General features: G+C 42.8%; 1 protein-coding gene and 2 long non-coding RNA genes across 3 annotated transcripts; 2 read left to right on the top strand and 1 right to left on the bottom strand.

Annotated features, from left to right (window-relative positions):
* Positions 1–6,187: 6,187 nt before the first annotated feature.
* On the top strand, positions 6,188–8,313 carry LOC311230737 (uncharacterized protein; the record flags this gene model as incomplete). Its single annotated transcript, XM_084317096.1, has 5 exons — positions 6,188–6,253; positions 6,354–6,430; positions 7,738–7,918; positions 8,085–8,212; positions 8,308–8,313. The coding sequence occupies exons 1-5, from the start codon at positions 6,235–6,237 to the stop codon at positions 8,311–8,313; spliced, it is 411 nt and encodes a 136-aa protein (XP_084173222.1). The 5' UTR covers positions 6,188–6,234.
* A 485-nt stretch (positions 8,314–8,798) lies between these two features.
* LOC311229366 lies at positions 8,799–9,945 on the top strand. The gene is made up of 3 exons (XR_014619757.1): positions 8,799–8,910; positions 9,421–9,641; positions 9,815–9,945. It is a non-coding gene; the product is annotated as an uncharacterized lncRNA (long non-coding RNA).
* Positions 9,837–12,517, bottom strand: LOC311229365. The gene is made up of 4 exons (XR_014619756.1): positions 12,394–12,517; positions 12,093–12,162; positions 11,590–11,744; positions 9,837–9,976 (listed from the first exon to the last, which is right to left on the bottom strand). It is a non-coding gene; the product is annotated as an uncharacterized lncRNA (long non-coding RNA).
* Positions 12,518–17,883: the final 5,366 nt, after the last annotated feature.

Genomic DNA, 17,883 nt, shown 5'->3' with positions numbered 1-17,883 from the left:
GCTTTGGTACCATGAGGTGCAAGCATAGTCGTAGTACCCTTGAATTATAATGGTTATAATGAAACGCTCCGGCGACATCAAGGCTGTTCCTTCAACCGGCGCACTTCTTATTATATGACTCGGGACAACATTTGTTTGTGTCAGATTTGTGTTTGTATCTAGACCACATTGCTTAGCAGAGTTCGGTGATGTGAATGGAAACTGTCAAGTTGATCAACCGATTTTGAGTACTATAGGGCATGGGACTCGGGAGCAATCTTTTTTTTTTTATCTTTTTTTTTAAATAACTAAATAGTTACTTTTCACAGTAACTCATTACTTTTGGGTGTAAGTAACTAGTACAGTAACGAAGTTACTTTGAAATGAAGTAACTAGTAAAGTAACTGAGTTACTATTTTTCAGTAACTAGCACAACACTGCTGATGACACAACATTATACAGTGCAGCTACATCTGAGCAAGATGTAACTAACACCTTAAACAGGGCCTTAACAGACATTTATGAATGGATTGAGTGCAACAAGTTGGTGTTAAATATCTCTAAGACAAAGGCCATTGTCCTTGGATCTAGACACATGTTGGGCATGCATCCTCAGTTAAAACTGTCAATTGGCACCACACAAATTGAACAAGTGAACACAATAAAACTTCTCAGAGTTACTATTGATAGCTCCTTATCTTGGTCTAAACATATAAATAATATTGTCATTAAAATGGGAAGAGAAATCTTTATGACTAGGAAATGTTCTGCTTTTATCACTCCCTCCATAATGAAATCTGTTATTCATTATTTGGTTTTGTCTCATTTAGAATACTGCCCTGTTATCTGGTCGTCAGCTACAAAATCGAATTTTAAAAAGTTGCAGGTTGCTCAGAATAAAGCGGCTCGCCTGGCACTAGGCTGTTCATACAGGACAAGTATTGGTTTTATGCATGAACTTCTGGCATGGCTGATGGTTGAAAATAAAGTATCGATGAGTCTTCTAATGCTACTGCGGAACATGATTAGCACTGGTAAGCCATCTAGCTAGGCTCCGCAGTTAGAAATGACTTCTGAACATGGTTACAAGGGGCCGCTTCTGGTAACATCAGAACAAAATCAGCACCAAAATCAAATTTTCTCAAACTCACTGGTATATATAGGTCAATAGCACTCTGGAATGCTCTGCCGAAAAACATCTCATCCACAATACATAATAAAATTACTTTCAAAACAAATCTTAAATATTTGCAAACATGTCAAGTATGTAACTGTTATCTGTGTATTTTATCTTTTTTTTGTTTGACTGGAATGTTAGATTTTATAATGTGAATTTGTATATTTACATACATTTTTTATTTGTGTTTTGTCAAGTATGTAACTGTTATCTGTGTATTTTATAATTTTTTTTGTTTGACTGGAATGTTAGATTTTATAATGTGAATTTGTATATTTGTATTAATTTTAAATTTGTGTTTTGTTTTAATTTTTTATTCGTATTTTTTGTTGTACATTTGTATTGTAGGCCTATTTGTTTTGTCCAGGACCCCAGGAAGACTAGAGGCCAGTGGCGGCTGGCCAATAGTGGGCGCTAGAGCGCCGCCCTCCCTGGTTAAAAGAAGAAGAAGAAAGAATTATTTGCATGAGGAGTAAGCAGCCTATTCATCCCCCAGCCGAGCCGGCGCCTAGCCCCCTCCACTCCGTTTTCATGAGCGCTCATTTCTGCTCCGCCGTAATTGCGCAACTCACAGGGCAAAATGCAAATACGTATAAATAAATACGTACGTACAACATAGCGCTGTCAAATACGATACCAGAGGGCGCTTGCTCGAGTGCCCGATGCAGTCACTATTGGCTGAGAGTGGCACGTGACATCGCGTCCCCAGACGTTGTGCTCTGGGCTCTGGCTATGCAGATGCTATTCGAGGGGCTACTAGGAAATAGTTGTCGGAAATTGATAATAATCACAAGATACTGTACATTCAGACAGTGTTGGATCTAACTAAATAGATTATATGGACACTTTTATGGAAAGTTCAAGCCTGGAGTCTGGACCACAAAGCTTCTCGAACTGGGGTAGGCTATACTCTGTCTTAGCTGGTTCGACAACAAACAACAACACGCTAGTATAATGGCTAGCTGGATGCAGTCTGGACAGTGGACATATACATCAACAGTCTGGACAGTGGACATATACATCAACAGTCTGGACAGTGGACATATACATCAACAGTCTGGGACAGTGGACATATACATCAACAGCCTGGACATATCAAGCCCTCCTGGACCGCGTTAACTAAACAAAGTGAGTTGCGGTCTCTCTCTCTCTCTCTCTCTCTCTCTCTCTCTCTCTCTCTCTCTCTCTCTCTCTCTCTCTCTCTCTCTCTCTCTCTCTCTCTCTCTCTCTCGCTATGCTGTGTTGTCGTTGAACTAACTCATTAATTTCGTCGTGGGTGGATCATAATCAACCAGACAATGAATGGTAACTTGTTTAAAATGACAAGATATACAAATATGTTCATTATTGTATTGATCAGAGAGAGAGTGGAGTTTCTTTTGGATTTAAAATAAGTGGATTATGGCTTGTTCAATATCGTCTATGTTTGAATGAATGAATGAAAACTTTATTTAACAGATTGCAGAATGGGTACAATACAGTACGGCTCAATACATATAATTGTTAAGGGGATGCAGACCAGAGAAAGACGTTTGTCTTGTTTACATCAGGGTCCCCCATTTTCGATTCATATCGATAGTTTAATAGCTAGCCTTGGCTCGTTTAACAATATGCAAAATGTGTACAGCCCTGTACTCATACTGAAGTTATTCTTGGTATATACTACCCATACTAGGTCTGATTGTGTAACGAATCGATTCCACGTCGCGCTGTGTGTGAGTGAGAGAGAGAGAGAGAGAAGGAGAGATAGAGGGGGATACTAATTAATTCCGCCCCCCCCCCTGAAGAATTCACCAGCCGCCACTGCTAGAGGCTCTTTCATGTGTCTCTAATGGGGATCCTTTAAAGGGGAACTATCTTATAAATGACCTTTTCCAGTGTTTCGGGTTATTTTATAGCTATGTGGACTTATAGTAATAGAATCTATGTCTCTAATTCTCGATTTGGCGCATTCTTCCAATTCTCCCCTCACAATAATGTCCCTCCCTCAAGTGAGTCATCTGAAAATTTGCCTATATGGGACGTCATATGGTGAATTTGCATAATAACACCCGCCCCCCTCTATCTGCCAGGCAGCCACGAGCCAGCGCAGGTAAACACAGTTGAACAGTATTTATTGCAAGGACGCAACCGCAAGCAAATTGAATTGAAGTGAGTTACTTAGCATTGGATTATCGTTATGAACAGATCGGGGCTACGTTGTGCTGTTCCTAGCTGCCGTGCAACGAATGTGACCTTGCATTTATTCCCTGACGATAGCGTGACCCGTCATCAATGGACAAAGTTTATTTTCGGCGACCCGCCGAATGGTTTTCCAACTCATCGTAGTCGCGTCTGTACCGCACATTTTTGCGAGGATGACATTGATAACAAAGGACTTTATGATGCTGGGATGAGTTCCAGGATTACACTAAAGAAGGGTGCTGTACCGTGTATTCGGGACCCGAACGAATCCGTAAGTACAAATGTAATTAGTCAGCTAACTAAATAATTGTTGCTAGCTTAGCTAACGTTATTTTAGCTCTGTGCTTCATTATATATATGTAGACCTAGTTGTGTGTATTGCGAATGAATGATTGTGTTCCTTGTGTGTGTTTGGGGGGGAATAGCTAGGTTTATCTCAGCTGTTTATTGCGCCAAGGAAATCTAACGTTAGTACACGCTGTGTGTGTAGGTGTGTGGGGAGTGTAAGGTATTCCATCCTAATTGTGAAATAAATGATCAGATAATCCAGTCGGGCCTGACTATATTCAATATCTAAACTTTACCTGCACTATTCTTACCCTACCTTCAATGGTTTTATTCCAAGTAGTGAATCAAAATATGTTACAGACAGATTATGCATTGTATTGTATTATATATGTAATTGTTTTTATCCTTAGGGCAATGTAAATGTAAGCAGGCCTTTGCAGCGCCCAGCTACGCGGGACGCAACACGCTCCCGGGACATCTGTTGCCAGACCGACCCCCCAAATAGAATATCTATTGGCACTCAGCTCTCTATAAGAACTTTACAGACGCATGTCAAAAGTCAAGGTTTGTAACATTTCTGATCAATTAGCAAATTATGTATTCCAGTTAGTGCTGTGATGTGTTGCTTAGAATATCAATTCTGTAGCTATTGCACATGTAATGCACACATGTAGTTTTGGTAGCTATAATAGCCTTTAGATATCAATCTATCTACTGTAATATCATCCACAGGCCATAATCTGTACACATTGAACTAAAGTCTGCCTTCTTTGACTAAACTACTGTATGTTTTCTAAATAGCTGTTCAGGCAAAAGTGGCGTCTGTAGAGGTTGGAGTTGGAACCCCAGGCTGCTGGTTCAATGAACCTGCTCCCTCCACCTCAACACCAGTGAAGACGGTTCGATCCGGTAAACGACCACGGCTGGATTTGGATGACGATGATGTGTTCTTCAGCTCCCCCTTTGAGGACCAAGAGCCTCATGACTCCACCTACACCCCTGACTCAGCGACGACCGAGTCCTCGATTCTAGCGTAAGTTCTTAGCCAGTAAATAGTAATGCTGTTCTAATAGTAATGTGCCAGTTCTGATGTAGATGACGTCATTTATTTACGTCATTGTGTTTCTTTTTTCTTTATTCTTACGCTCATATCCCTTGAGCAGGCAAGCCTCACCACCCATATACGATGTACCTAAATACATCGTATACGAAGACTGTCTCCTCCAGTTATTCCAAAAGTGTCCGGTGTGCAGTGCTGCATGTGATGTCCAGAAGACAACGCGAGGAACCTTCTTGGCTGTCAATCAACGGTGCCCCCATTGCCAGTTTAGCAGAAAGTGGGCGAGTCAGCCATTGATTGGAACCACACCTGCAGGGAACCTACAACTTTCTGCTGCTGTCTACTTCACAGGGGCATCTTTCAACCAAATGGAGAAGGTATTGATTGCATAAGTCATGTATCCATTATGTTTCCATTTTGTTTGTGTTTAGCGTTATTAATTTATTATTTTCTTGTCTTAAAAAATATTAGGTTCTCAATGCATTCCGCGTCAAGACGATGAAGTACAGCGCGTTTCGGAGACACGCCAGGATGTACTTGGAACCTGCCATTATTAACAAATGGAAGACACAACAGGAGGTAAACGGTACTCTACCCCCCCCCCCCCCCCCCTCACAGTGAGCTGTGTGGTTTCCACAAGGAAGCATACTAGGACCGCTACTCTTCCTAATTTATGCAAATGACATGTCGGCAGCCTGTGAAGCAATATAATCCAACCAGAAAAGGTTCTGCAGTCGCCGGTGTAGGTTCTCCGGTGTACATATCCAACGGTTCTCGTCTAGGACTCCTCGGGTGGGGGCACGAGTTTAGGCCGCCCAGCCTGGATAAGTGCACTAGCTATATACACGACGAACCGGTGGTAATGCTGGTCACTGAAGAACGGTAGCCGCACGATACACTATAAATGATAGACTATTACTTCACATTAGAATAAGTCGAACTCAACGGTACTGCGTTAAACTCTGACACTTTAGCAATCTATTCGCACGCGGTTCTCAAGGCTCTATTCAGAGGCAAAGTTGCCCCCTTCACTACACGTTGTCTCGTGGTGAAGGCTTTACTAGTAATGAACGAATTGCTGCTGTTTCCACCTGCGCCGTATTTATACGTAAGGTGAATTATCTTGTGCCAACCTCAGTTCTGTCTCGTATTACTGCGCAGACTTGGACATGTTGAGACATGCCTTGGCGTTGCCTTTGAACTTGCCATTGGGTGTATGGTCGTTGGCGCCTAGGGGTCGCTGTCCAATAGGAGAGCGAGTATTATGGTCTGGTTTGTACCCAGGTAAAGGGATATTCCGTGTATATAAAGAATATACAAGGGATATCAAACGATATACAAATATTATACAAGGGATCTCAAGCAATAAATATATATATTCGGTTTAATCTGACCCTTTGTAACAGTAGTAGTATGGCGATATTGTGTGTATTGAGCCGTACTGTATTGTACCCATTCTGCAATCTGTTAATAAAGTTTTCATTCATTCATTCAGGTGACTCTTGCAACTTTGAGCCAGAAGAATAAGGTCATCGTTGGCGGCGACATGCGTGCAGACTCCCCAGGTTAGAAGCATTTCCCAATGTCAGATTTCTACTTTATGATTTAATTCAGAGTATTGCACTACATTGATGAAATTGTTATTCTACTCCTGTATGTCCACAGGCCACTGCGCAAAGTACGGCAGCTACTCCGTCATGGAACTAGACTCCAACACTGTCATAGACATCCAGCTAGTGCAGGTGAATACCGGTATACTACTTGTAGTGGCCGCTTGTCTCATTGAATTACTTGAATGTCCAAGATGCAGCCGATGTAGTTTGCAGGGTTTTATTGTCCAAAGGAAAAGATGAATGATGATGAAGTTGAACAGAGCAGTTGTCAATTGTTTGTTGCAGATAAGCAGTTCCAGGTTTGAGAGTGAATCCTCGCAGGTGCATGTACTAGCTCTGAATACAGAGCCTCTTATAATAGAGCTGGTGTGCCCCCTAGTGTCCAAACATAAATACTGTTCTACCGTTACCCCCTCCAAACGGTTACTGGAAAGAATTACACTCCTCCACATACAAATTTATTTGGAATAACAAACCACCACGTATAAAAAGATCCACCGCACAGAGAAACAAAGCAGACGGAGGTATGGCATTTCCAGATTTCTACCACTACTTTAAGGCGACCACTAACAACATGGTTTGATCTCCAAGCATTAGTATCCAAGGAGAAATTTAGAAGAAAATATAGTAGCTCCACATAGGCTGAAGGGCATAGTATACACCAAATTACCAATTAAGCAATGCGATCCTAAATTATTATTATTATTATTATATAAATGGCATAATCACATAACGGGTATTAGGGGTATATCCTGTATAAGACATGACTAAATGGTAATTTCATTGGATATGCACTGTGAATTAATGCTTGTATATCTTTTTTTTTTTTTATCCACTTTTTCTCCCATTTTTCTATATTTTCTCCCATCCCAATTTCGTATCATCCAATCCAACCCTCCCCTGTCACGAACGCTGTTTCTTGCCTCCCACAAGCCGGCTGCAATGTGGACTAAGTCATACATAGCATGAGTCCCCTCCGGTACTTGAGGTAACAGCAGTCGCATCTTTTCACCTGCGCAGCTCGATCTCTCAGTGGCGAGGAGTAACGCGTGGGAGGCTCACGCTGCCCCCGACACTTCCTGATTCTACTGCGCAGGCGCACCAACCAACTTGTAGGAGTTGCTTGTTCACAACGTTCGATCCCCACCCTTCAGTTTTCCCTCCCCGTAATACGGCCAATGTGTATTACTGCGGACGACCAGCTAAACTGAAAACAATGTGGAGAGCTGGATTCGAACACGCGAATCCTAGCGTCTCCACACTGGTGGCGAGTGCCTTGCCCACTACACCACCTAGCCGCCTTAATGCTTGTATATCTTATCGTGTGTTGTCATGTTTGTTTATATGTCTGTTTAAAAAAATAATAAAAAAAAAAAATACAAAAAAAAATCTAGAAAAAAAAAAAAATACTGTTCTGCCTCTGTTCTGTTCAACAGAGCAATGAGGTTGGTGGCAGTTACCATATGGAAAAAGAAGGATTGCAGCGAAGCCTAGCTCTTCTGAAGGACAGTGGTGTGACATTGGATTGCATTGTCACAGACCGTCACCCCCAGATTCAGAAGTTCCTGAGAGATCAGGGCATCAATCACTTCTATGATGTCTGGCATCTAGCAAAGGGTATGACACATTCAATCTCGTATGCTGTTGTTATCCTGTTCTGTTTAAATATGCATGATATCAAAGGTCTAAAATTAAGCTGTGTAAACAATGTATAGCTTGGTAAGTAAATCAATTATGTAATAGACTGGATGATGACTTATGTTCTGCAAAATCCTATTACAAGGGTTGTCTAAGAAGGTGGACCAAGTGGCCAAGGACAAGGACTGTCTGGTGGTGAAGAAGTGGAGGCAAGCCATAACAAACCACCTCTACTGGACTGCATCTTCATTGCAGACAGGCCCTGAGAAAGTGGCAAAGTGGACGTCACTGTTCAACCACATGCATGATGTCCATACACATAAAGACCCACTGTTTAAAAAGTGTCTTCATGCGGACCATCTCTCAAGAGATAAGAGCAAGTGGTTGAAGCCTCGTATGTACACACTATGGTTATGTGTCAGAAGTTGATATTGTCAAAAGACCTATGTATGTCTGTCCATCTTTCATGATGAGTATATATTTAACATATTTTTTTCTGAATGCAATTTCTTTTTACCTTTAGAATCAAAGGCTGCCTTCAGACTTGAAAAAGTGCTTCTAAACAAGAGAATCCTGAAGGATGTCGCTAAACTCAGTCCACACCACCAAACGTCTCCATTGGAGTCTTATCACAGTGTCATCTTACGGTTCGCACCAAAGAACGTTGTGTTTCCATTTCTAGGAATGCTTTGCAGGTAATTTAGATTGTGTACAGATGACTAATTATGAACACCTGATGTGTAATCACTCATTATGTAGAAAATAGATTACCTACTAGATCTATTAAAAATATATTGCTTATATATATTTTTGTTCTTTCAGACTCTACCTATCTGCAATGCATTTCAATGAAAATGCCAAACGCCCACAAGCTACAAGTTCCACCGGAGAGCCTGCCTTCAAGTTAAATTTTCCCAAGGCAAAGAAGGGGGGCTACACTCTGAAACCCATAAGGGCTGCGGCAACATTCAGTGAGTAAAACATGCAATTTCTTGGAATGTTAACTTATTCTTGGGCACTTGGGTTTAGATTTTTCCATTTCTATTTCGAGGTCGATTCCATGCCGTATGAGTAAAATTAAAACATTTGGTTATTACTCTGGATATAAAATTAACAGACAAAACAGAGGCACTGGCTATTGGGGGTAACATTTCTCAACAGGCCATATCCCTCTTCCCTTTTAAATGGCCATGTACTGGTATTTATACACATTTGACTAATTGTATAAAGCCAAGTACACAAGGCTTATCAATATGATATTTATATATGATAAAGTGGGCTTGTATAGAGCGTATAGGGTTATAAAGGCACTGCATATTTATTTTCATCTTATTAGTTTATCTTATTTCCCATTTGATTGTCATTTTCTGCATAAACTATATTATTGAAAGACTAAAACAGCAACGATAACAATAAAGTTATAAGAATACAAATACATTTAAATAACATTTATAACATGACATGGCATTTTTTATTTACAGACTATGTGAACGAGCTCATGGAGTTCTTGTTTGACAGCGTCATCCTTGAACCGGAGCGTTACATGGAGCAGGTGCTTGAGATTCCCATCCCTGAACATCTGTCTGCGCATTTTGACAGGCCTTCGATGGAGGATGCCATTGCGGGATATGAGTCACGCTTTAATGAAGGGGCGGTCTGAAGCCAGACCAGGCTACTGGTCCAATGAACCTGCTCCCTCATAGTCAGTAATGTTCTTTATTTATCTCGAACATTTCAACCATAAAACAATGAGTAGTATACACTATTACCAACCCATACTTATATTCATTATACACACTCATACCAACCAAGACTCATTATACAGTAGTAACACAAAGGTTTTAGAGTTTTTTTTAATGTTTTTATTTTCTTTAGTCAAGGGGCGGCGGTCTGAAGCCAGTGTATACCCCCTCCTCGTCTGGGTATTCTGCATGGATGCGAAGGACCACACAAGAGGGAATGACGACCCTCACGTGGCGGCCCAGAAAACCCCAGCACCAGCTGACAAAGCTTCGATAAGCTACATATCTGAAACGACTAAAGAAGAAAAAGAAGTATTTTATTTATGAAAAGGTCCATGAAAAGGAGCGCTGCAGTAGGGCTACAAGGACAGTGTCATCTGAAAACTTAACCAGATGCCTTTGGTCATCAAGCGATCTGCAGCTGTCCGTGTACAATAATGAATAGAGATTTAATCTTTCACTAGATTACAAAAAATGTGAATCCCTACCCACCTTCAAAACCGCTCTCAAAGAGCACCTACGGGAGGCTGCAATTCTAAACTGGCCACCGTAAATGTCCAAATCCTTGTATGAAAGGTGCTATACAACTAAAGTGTATTATTATTATTATTATTATTATTATTATTATTATCAGCGTTGGGATATTTTGCATTCCACTGATATAGGTCTGTTTGAATTCCCAGTGGAATTAAGGTGATACCCGGCCGTGCCAGCTAAGTCTATAAAATAAATTGAGACGCATGCTTTGGGCTCCAATCACTATTGCCCAATGATGTGTCTGTCTAACCCCAAGATTTTTATATATACGGTATATATTCAATAAATTTGAATATCGTGGAAAAGTTATTTTATTTCAGTAATTCGAGCAAAACTCGGTTATAGATTCATTACATACAAAGTGAAATATTTCAAGCCTTTATTTGTTTTAATTTGGATGATTATGGCTTAAAGCCCAAAATTCAATATCTTGAGAGTTTGAAGAGAAATGTAATATAGAAATGTCGGCCTTCTGAAAAGTATGTTCACTCAGTACTTGGGTGGGGCTCCTTTTGCACAAATTACTGCAAAATATATAGACTTTTACACTGTTCTAATTTATTGAGCTGTGTGTGTATATAAACACATGGTGGCGCTGCACCCCACATCATTGTTTAGGGAAAGCCCCGGCTCATTTACTCCCTACATTGAAACAACTGCATTTTGTTATACGAGCAAATGATGTGGACTTCAATTCACCCTGTCCTGTAAACTGTACATCCTATGTGCATTACACAACGGCTACCTCCATCACCTTATCATAAGCTCTCAGTTAACCGATGTAAAGCTTTCTAAATAGTCATAGGCTGATTTTCAATGACCTAACCTTAGTAAATAGCATTTGTACTATTTTGTGGTAAATATTTTGCTAACTAGATATTTTTACTTGTTGTAACATTAGCATGTAGAGTAATGTATATAGCTAGCTAAGCTAGTGGTGTATGGAAGATGCTGTTGGAATTTGTGAGCTTGTCTCAGAGTTCAGAGGCAACTGGGCAATGCGTCTTGAAGCCACAACACTGGGTCCTTCATGTGGACTATTCTCGTGAACACTGTAAACACTACCCCATTTAATAATTAAAAGTGTTTGGCAAGTCAGTGCTATTTACTCCTCTTATAGTAGTGGATTTATTCCTCCCAGTATTAGTATGTGTTTATGGAAGCCAACGTATATACTTGAATTGTCACTATTTGCACAACTGCCTTTGTTCATTTACAATTACACAATTGTATGATGTACAAGTAATATTCGCTGGTATTATAATGTAAAATAAATTGTGTTTTGTGCTGTACAACACAGTGACATTCCTTCATGCACAACACAGTATTCAAATACATTATACAGCTGTACTGTTATTACATTATACATACTTGTTTACGCCCCGGATTGGCAGACACCCATAATCTGCCCTGTAAATGTTGTTTGCCATTTGCAGCGAATATCGGTTTAGGCAGACCGGTTCCAAACCTGGGTGGTCTACCATGCACAACGGGGGTTCCGGTGCTTGGTCACATCTTCTCCTGACCTATATAAAACAACACAGTTAGTCCATTTATTCACCCTAAACCCTGTCCTCATCCTTCAAGGTCAATCTAAAGAATGTGACATTAGCCAGATGCATGTTTTCTGTAACTGTTAGCCAGTTTATGTTACTCATAAACAGTACTGTATATTTTGTAGATCTGGTATGTCATGAATGTCTAGATGCAACAGTACTGTCTACCTGTATGTCATTTATGTTATGATGAATTGAAAATGGGGGACCCTGATGTAAACAAGACGAAAGTCTTTCTCTGGTCTGCATCCCCTTATGTAATTGAGCTGTACTGTACTGTACCCATTCTGCAATCTAAAGTTTTCAATCAATCAATACCTGAGGTATTTCCAGGCAACAAAGATTCTCCACCGCGGTAGGCATTCGAGCACAGTTGCCACAGACACACCTGCAGTGCATAAACGAAAGTGCATATACTGTAAAGTGAACAGATTCAACACAATTCCTACTGTACTTGTAAGACGTGGATGCAATATATAACATTATGCTTCTCTTTTCGTTGGGCATGCTACCTAATTTACCCAAAGAAAACTAACGTTATACCTCGCTATAACGTCATAAATAACTACTAACTAACGTTACTGTTACTGACTGTTGTTAGACAGTATACATTACCCACCACTCAGAAACAACTTGAAGCCCTCGTCGTTCAATCTCGTCCTCCTCCTCCTCGGAGTCGCAGTCGGGGTCACTCTCCGGATCAAAAATATATGCGTGCGCCATGTTTGTTTACGAGTTCACTTTCGCACGCGTATGGGCGGAGCTACAGGTGGGGGTCTCTCTCTCTCTCCCTGTCACTCAAATCGCATTCAGAGTATGGGCGTGGCCAAGCCTCAAAACGGCTTAAAATTTTTAGGTAGACAAATGCTGCTTTTGAGTACTCGATTAGAAAGGAAAAAAAAAATATTTTTTTTAAATAAACCTTACACATGTGTTCCATAAACTCACAGGAATTGTGTAAAAGTGCCCAAATAGTGAAAGAAATAGTAAAATAGTTCCCCTTTAATAAACATAAACATAAACAGAGACAAAAGGTTCTCCCATGTCTGCAGAAAAGCAGATGTTGCAAAAAAGTTTACGCACTCCAGTGCGGTGTGTGTATGTGTGTCTTGAGCCTGGCGGGGGGTATCCGTGACTGGGGGGAAGCAGTGGGTTGAAGCTGTGGGGATAACGGAGAGAGAGAGTTTTCCACAGAGAAACGAGGGGAAGCACACAGGAAAAACACGAGGTTAAAACACAGGGAAAAACATGAAAAAACACAACAGGAGTAAGGTTAGCATGATGATGGAAAAAGCATGAGAAACAGGTCATGTTAAGATACTTGCCAGGCCATCAATAAATGAAGATCTGACACTGATGCATGGAGATCCTGGTGTTCTTGTAGGTGGTGTGGGGATTAAACGGCAGGTGTGGAGTCTCCATCCATCAGCGTGATGATTATCAGCTGTGCCTTTTGCGCGCCCGTAGAGCATGTGCCGAAGTGCAGGGAGTAGATGGGACAGACACAGGGTTAGAGACAGACATGGGGGTGTGTGAGGGAGACAGAGAGGATTGTGCAGGTAAAACCGTAACATCTGGCTGTGTGACGTCAACTTGTCAGCATGAAAGTAGGCTGGTAAAGATATGCCTCCTAAAGTGTCTAAACGGAAGTACAGGAAGTACAGGCTTTCCGGTTTCGACAAAACAATTATAGAAACGTGTGACGTGCACAATATTTCCTCGTTTAAGCCACTGCAACGGCTTTGCCTGAAGAATTTACTACATGACCGGGACGTTCTAGCTTGTTTGCCAACAGGATTCGGGAAAAGTTTGGTCCGTTCGGAGGCAGCTTCCAGGGGGAAGTACATACACCGGAAATTCTACCCCATACACACTTTCAGCCGTAGTTCTTTACCAGGCTTTATCTCACAGAGGAGATAAAACTGGGAACAAGGTTAGCATGAAATTAACCGCAACAGGATTGCTTTGCAAGTAGCTAATCAGGCGTTATCACTTTTGGGATTTACTCCACACCCATTTATTATTAAAAACACAATACGATGCCTGGTCATACGGCATACATTCAATGTACATACTGTATATCAACAAATAGTTTCACAGACACTAGCCACGTCGTTATTAGAGAACTAGACAAATTAACGCTGCTGTCGGATGGCAGGTGGAACAGGAAGTGAAGTGAGTCACTGGCTCAAGTTAAATAAAATGAAACCTGTTGCTACATCAGATACAAACAATGGACCGCCACCTGGTGACTAAACGTGGCACTGCAGCTAAATAATAACACAAAAATATAATAGACACATTTGTGACTGTTACAGGACCTGGATATTGCCGTTGACACGCGAGTTTGTTTACATAGAATGTCACCAACGTTTTAGCCAGTCGAATACCGCTTATGTCCGTCTCGTCTCAGTCTGCTCTCTGTGGGAGGCGGGCTCTGTGGGAGGCGGAGCTCTCTGTGGGAGGCGGGGCTCTCTCTGGGAGGTGGAGCTCTGTGGGAGGCGGAGCTCTGTGGGAGGCAGGGCTCTCTGTGGGAGGCGGAGCTCTCTGTGGGAGGCAGGGCTCTCTGTGGGAGACGGAGCTCTCTGTGGGAGGCGGAGCTCTATGTCAGGCAGAGCTCTCTGTGGGAGGCGGTGCTCTCTGTGGGAGGCGGAGCTCTCTGTGGGAGGCGGAGCTCTATGTCAGGCAGAGCTCTCTGTGGGAGGCGGTGCTCTCTGTGGGAGGCGGAGCTCTATGTCAGGCAGAGCTCTCTGTGGGAGGCGGTGCTCTCTGTGGGAGGTGGAGCTCTATGTCAGGCAGAGCTCTCTGTGGGAGACGGAGCTCTCTGTGGGAGGCGGAGCTCTATGTCAGGCAGAGCTCTCTGTGGGAGGCGGTGCTCTCTGTGGGAGGCGGAGCTCTATGTCAGGCAGAGCTCTCTGTGGGAGGCGGAGCTCTATGTCAGGCAGAGCTCTCTGTGGGAGGCGGTGCTCTCTGTGGGAGGCGGAGCTCTATGTCAGGCAGAGCTCTCTGTGGGAGGCGGTGCTCTCTGTGGGAGGCGGAGCTCTATGTCAGGCAGAGCTCTCTGTGGGAGGCGGTGCTCTCTGTGGGAGGCGGAGCTCTATGTCAGGCAGAGCTCTCTGTGGGAGGCGGAGCTCTATGTCAGGCAGAGCTCTCTGTGGGAGGCGGTGCTCTCTGTGGGAGGCGGAGCTCTATGTCAGGCAGAGCTCTCTGTGGGAGGCGGTGCTCTCTGTGGGAGGCGGAGCTCTATGTCAGGCAGAGCTCTCTGTGGGAGGCGGTGCTCTCTGTGGGAGGCGGAGCTCTATGTCAGGCAGAGCTCTCTGTGGGAGGCGGAGCTCTCTGTGGGAGGCGGAGCTCTATGTCAGGCAGAGCTCTCTGTGGGAGGCGGTGCTCTCTGTGGGAGGCGGAGCTCTCTGTGGGAGGCGGTGCTCTCTGTGGGAGGCGGAGCTCTATGTCAGGCAGAGTTCTCTGTGGGAGGCGGAGCTCTCTGTGGGAGGCGGAGCTCAGTAGCAGTTCCTCCTGCAGACAGATACACACAGAGTGGACAGCAGGCAGCAGTGATCCAACCAGGGGAAGTGTGGAGATAACGTGTTATTCCAGGCTAATTGTTTTTCCCAATGACTGCACAATTCCAGCCAGAACGTATGGAAGAATAAATGGTTTCAAAGCCTTCAAATTCCACAGCTCAGAGGAGAGCCCCGTAAATTAGGCGAATAAGCCGGTATCTGTCGACTGAAGGACCGCTTTGTTCTCCTCCACCGAGCCAATATATTCTGCGCTGAAAAGCAGTCAGGAGAGGCTCTGTGTTTTGGGCCATTCATCACCCTCAACGAGTCAGGAGGGGATGAGAACTCACCTGTGTCATCATCCACACCCTTCAGTTGCTGCACGTCTCTCTCCCTCATCACTCTCTTCTGTCTCCTCTCCCCTTATTTTGCTTTTTAAAATAATCGGCTGTGGACGGCTTCATTTTGGCACCTGCTTGCTTGAATGGGTTGAATACGATTCAAGATTCAAGATTCAAGAGGTTTATTTGTCACATACATACCAGGGCATACAGTGAAATGTGGGTGGCCATGCCCGCTTTGATTGTGCAATAATACTAATAATAAAATAGACATAATAAACGGAGTAATAGACATAATAATAATAATAATAATAATAATAATAATAATAATAATAATAATAATAATAATAATAATAATAATAATAATAATAATAATAATAATAATAATAATAATAATAATAATAATAATAATAATAATAATAATAATAATAATAATAATAATAATAATAAAATAGACATAAAATAGGCATGATAAAATAGACATGCTAAAGTCCTGAGATAGTGCAATACAATATTAGCTACGGATTTAAGGCACTGGGTCCTATGTAGCTACACTACTATACAATATACAGTTTTAACTCTATACCCCTATGCTATACTTGCTATATCTAAACTATACTATACAAGAACCACATCTGCTCTTTCCTTAAAGTGACCTTTAAGTTTTAAGTGACGTTTTTCTTGTTCCTTTAAAGTGTCCTTTCCATTTTGTTTTAAAGTGACTGTTTGTGTGTGAGCGAATGCAGCATGTGGTGTTGTGTGTGTGTGTATGTCATGATGTCATGTATGTTGTGTATGTCATGAATGTCACTATGAATTGAAAATGGGGGACCCGGATGTGTGAGGATTGGTCCGTTGCCGAACGCACACTTCTAGGTCAAGTACCAATTACCATCACGCACCTGATGTGTGTTCTAATCAGCGCTCCAGAGGCTTCATATACTGGGACCTTCTTTCAATCGTTGTCGGGTCGTTTTGAGTACTACTGCTTTGAATACTACTGCTTCTGCCTGCTTTCCCCCCGTTGTTGTGCCTCGTCTACTTTCCCTCCAGGACATCTTTGGATTGCCGCTGGTGAATACCTTGATCCTCCGTTTGGAGCTGCGCCTCGTTGCCCGCTTTACATGTCATAATGTATAACATCCTCCCGGATCATCCACCTCTAAGGACAACAGGAGGCTCTGCTCTAAAGGAAGTCAGTGATTTCAAGTACCTGGGCTCGTGGGTCAACTCGTCCGAGCAAGACCTTAAAGTGAGGAAGGCACTTGTGTGGAGGGCTCTGAACGGCATGACCAGTGTGTGGAAATCCAACCTCCCCCGTCAAATCAAGCTCAACTTCTTTCATGCAACAGTTGAGTCTGTCCTTTTGTATGGCAGTGAATGCTGGACCTTGAAGCCCACCCTGCAGAAGTCCTTGGATGGGTGCTACACCAGAATGATGCGTGTGGTGCTCAACATCAACAGGGATGAGCATGTCACTAATGCAAACTTGTATGGGGGGGTGCTAAAGGTGAGCGATAAAGTGGCAGTCAGGAGAATGAGGCTGCCAGGTCACTGCCAGAGACACCATGAGATGCCAACCAGCAAACTTGTGCTGTGGGAACCAACACACAGGCATCGATCACGAGGACGTCCCACGTTAACCTATGTGGACGTACTCAGCAGAGATGTGGGAACAGAAAGCACCGGCGAGCTAGCCAGATGCATGGAGGATCGGGATGAGGACGACCTAGATAGAAGAGTATCGTTTTTGTTTGCCCTGGACTCAGCTAAATTGTGTGTTTTGGATAACACTGAAGAGTATCATTTTTGTTTGCACTGGACTCAGCTAAATTGTGTGTTTTGGATAAACACTGAAGAAGTACCATTTTGTTTTGTTCTGGACTCAGCTAAGGGAGGACTGCACTGCCTCCGTGTACTGTTGGACTGTTGTTGATCTCTCTCTCTCTCTCTCCGTTTCCACTTCGAGTTGAAGCTGGGAGTATCTGCAGAGCCGCAACGGCGTCAACGCCGATTCCCCACCTCTAACACGAGAGGATCTGCAGAGCCGCAGATAACTCTGCCGAAGGCAGTCTCCTTTTTTGTTGTTCAGAATTGTACTTGACTCTTTTTGACTCTGTAAATAAATACGCCCTAGTGTTTGGCTAACTCTGAACTACCTGTCTGTGCCGTGCTGTTGACGTCGGTTTCAAACCCTAACAGGATGTAAACAAGACAAACGTCTTTCTCTGGTCTGCATCAGCATGTGTGTTGTGTGTGTGTGTG

This window comes from Notolepis coatsorum (assembly GCF_963971535.1).
Source record: "Notolepis coatsorum genome assembly, chromosome: 6".
Taxonomy (NCBI): domain Eukaryota; kingdom Metazoa; phylum Chordata; class Actinopteri; order Aulopiformes; family Paralepididae; genus Notolepis; species Notolepis coatsorum.
The sequence above is the reverse complement of the archived record's forward strand: the minus strand, read 5'-3'. Positions and strand labels throughout refer to the sequence as shown.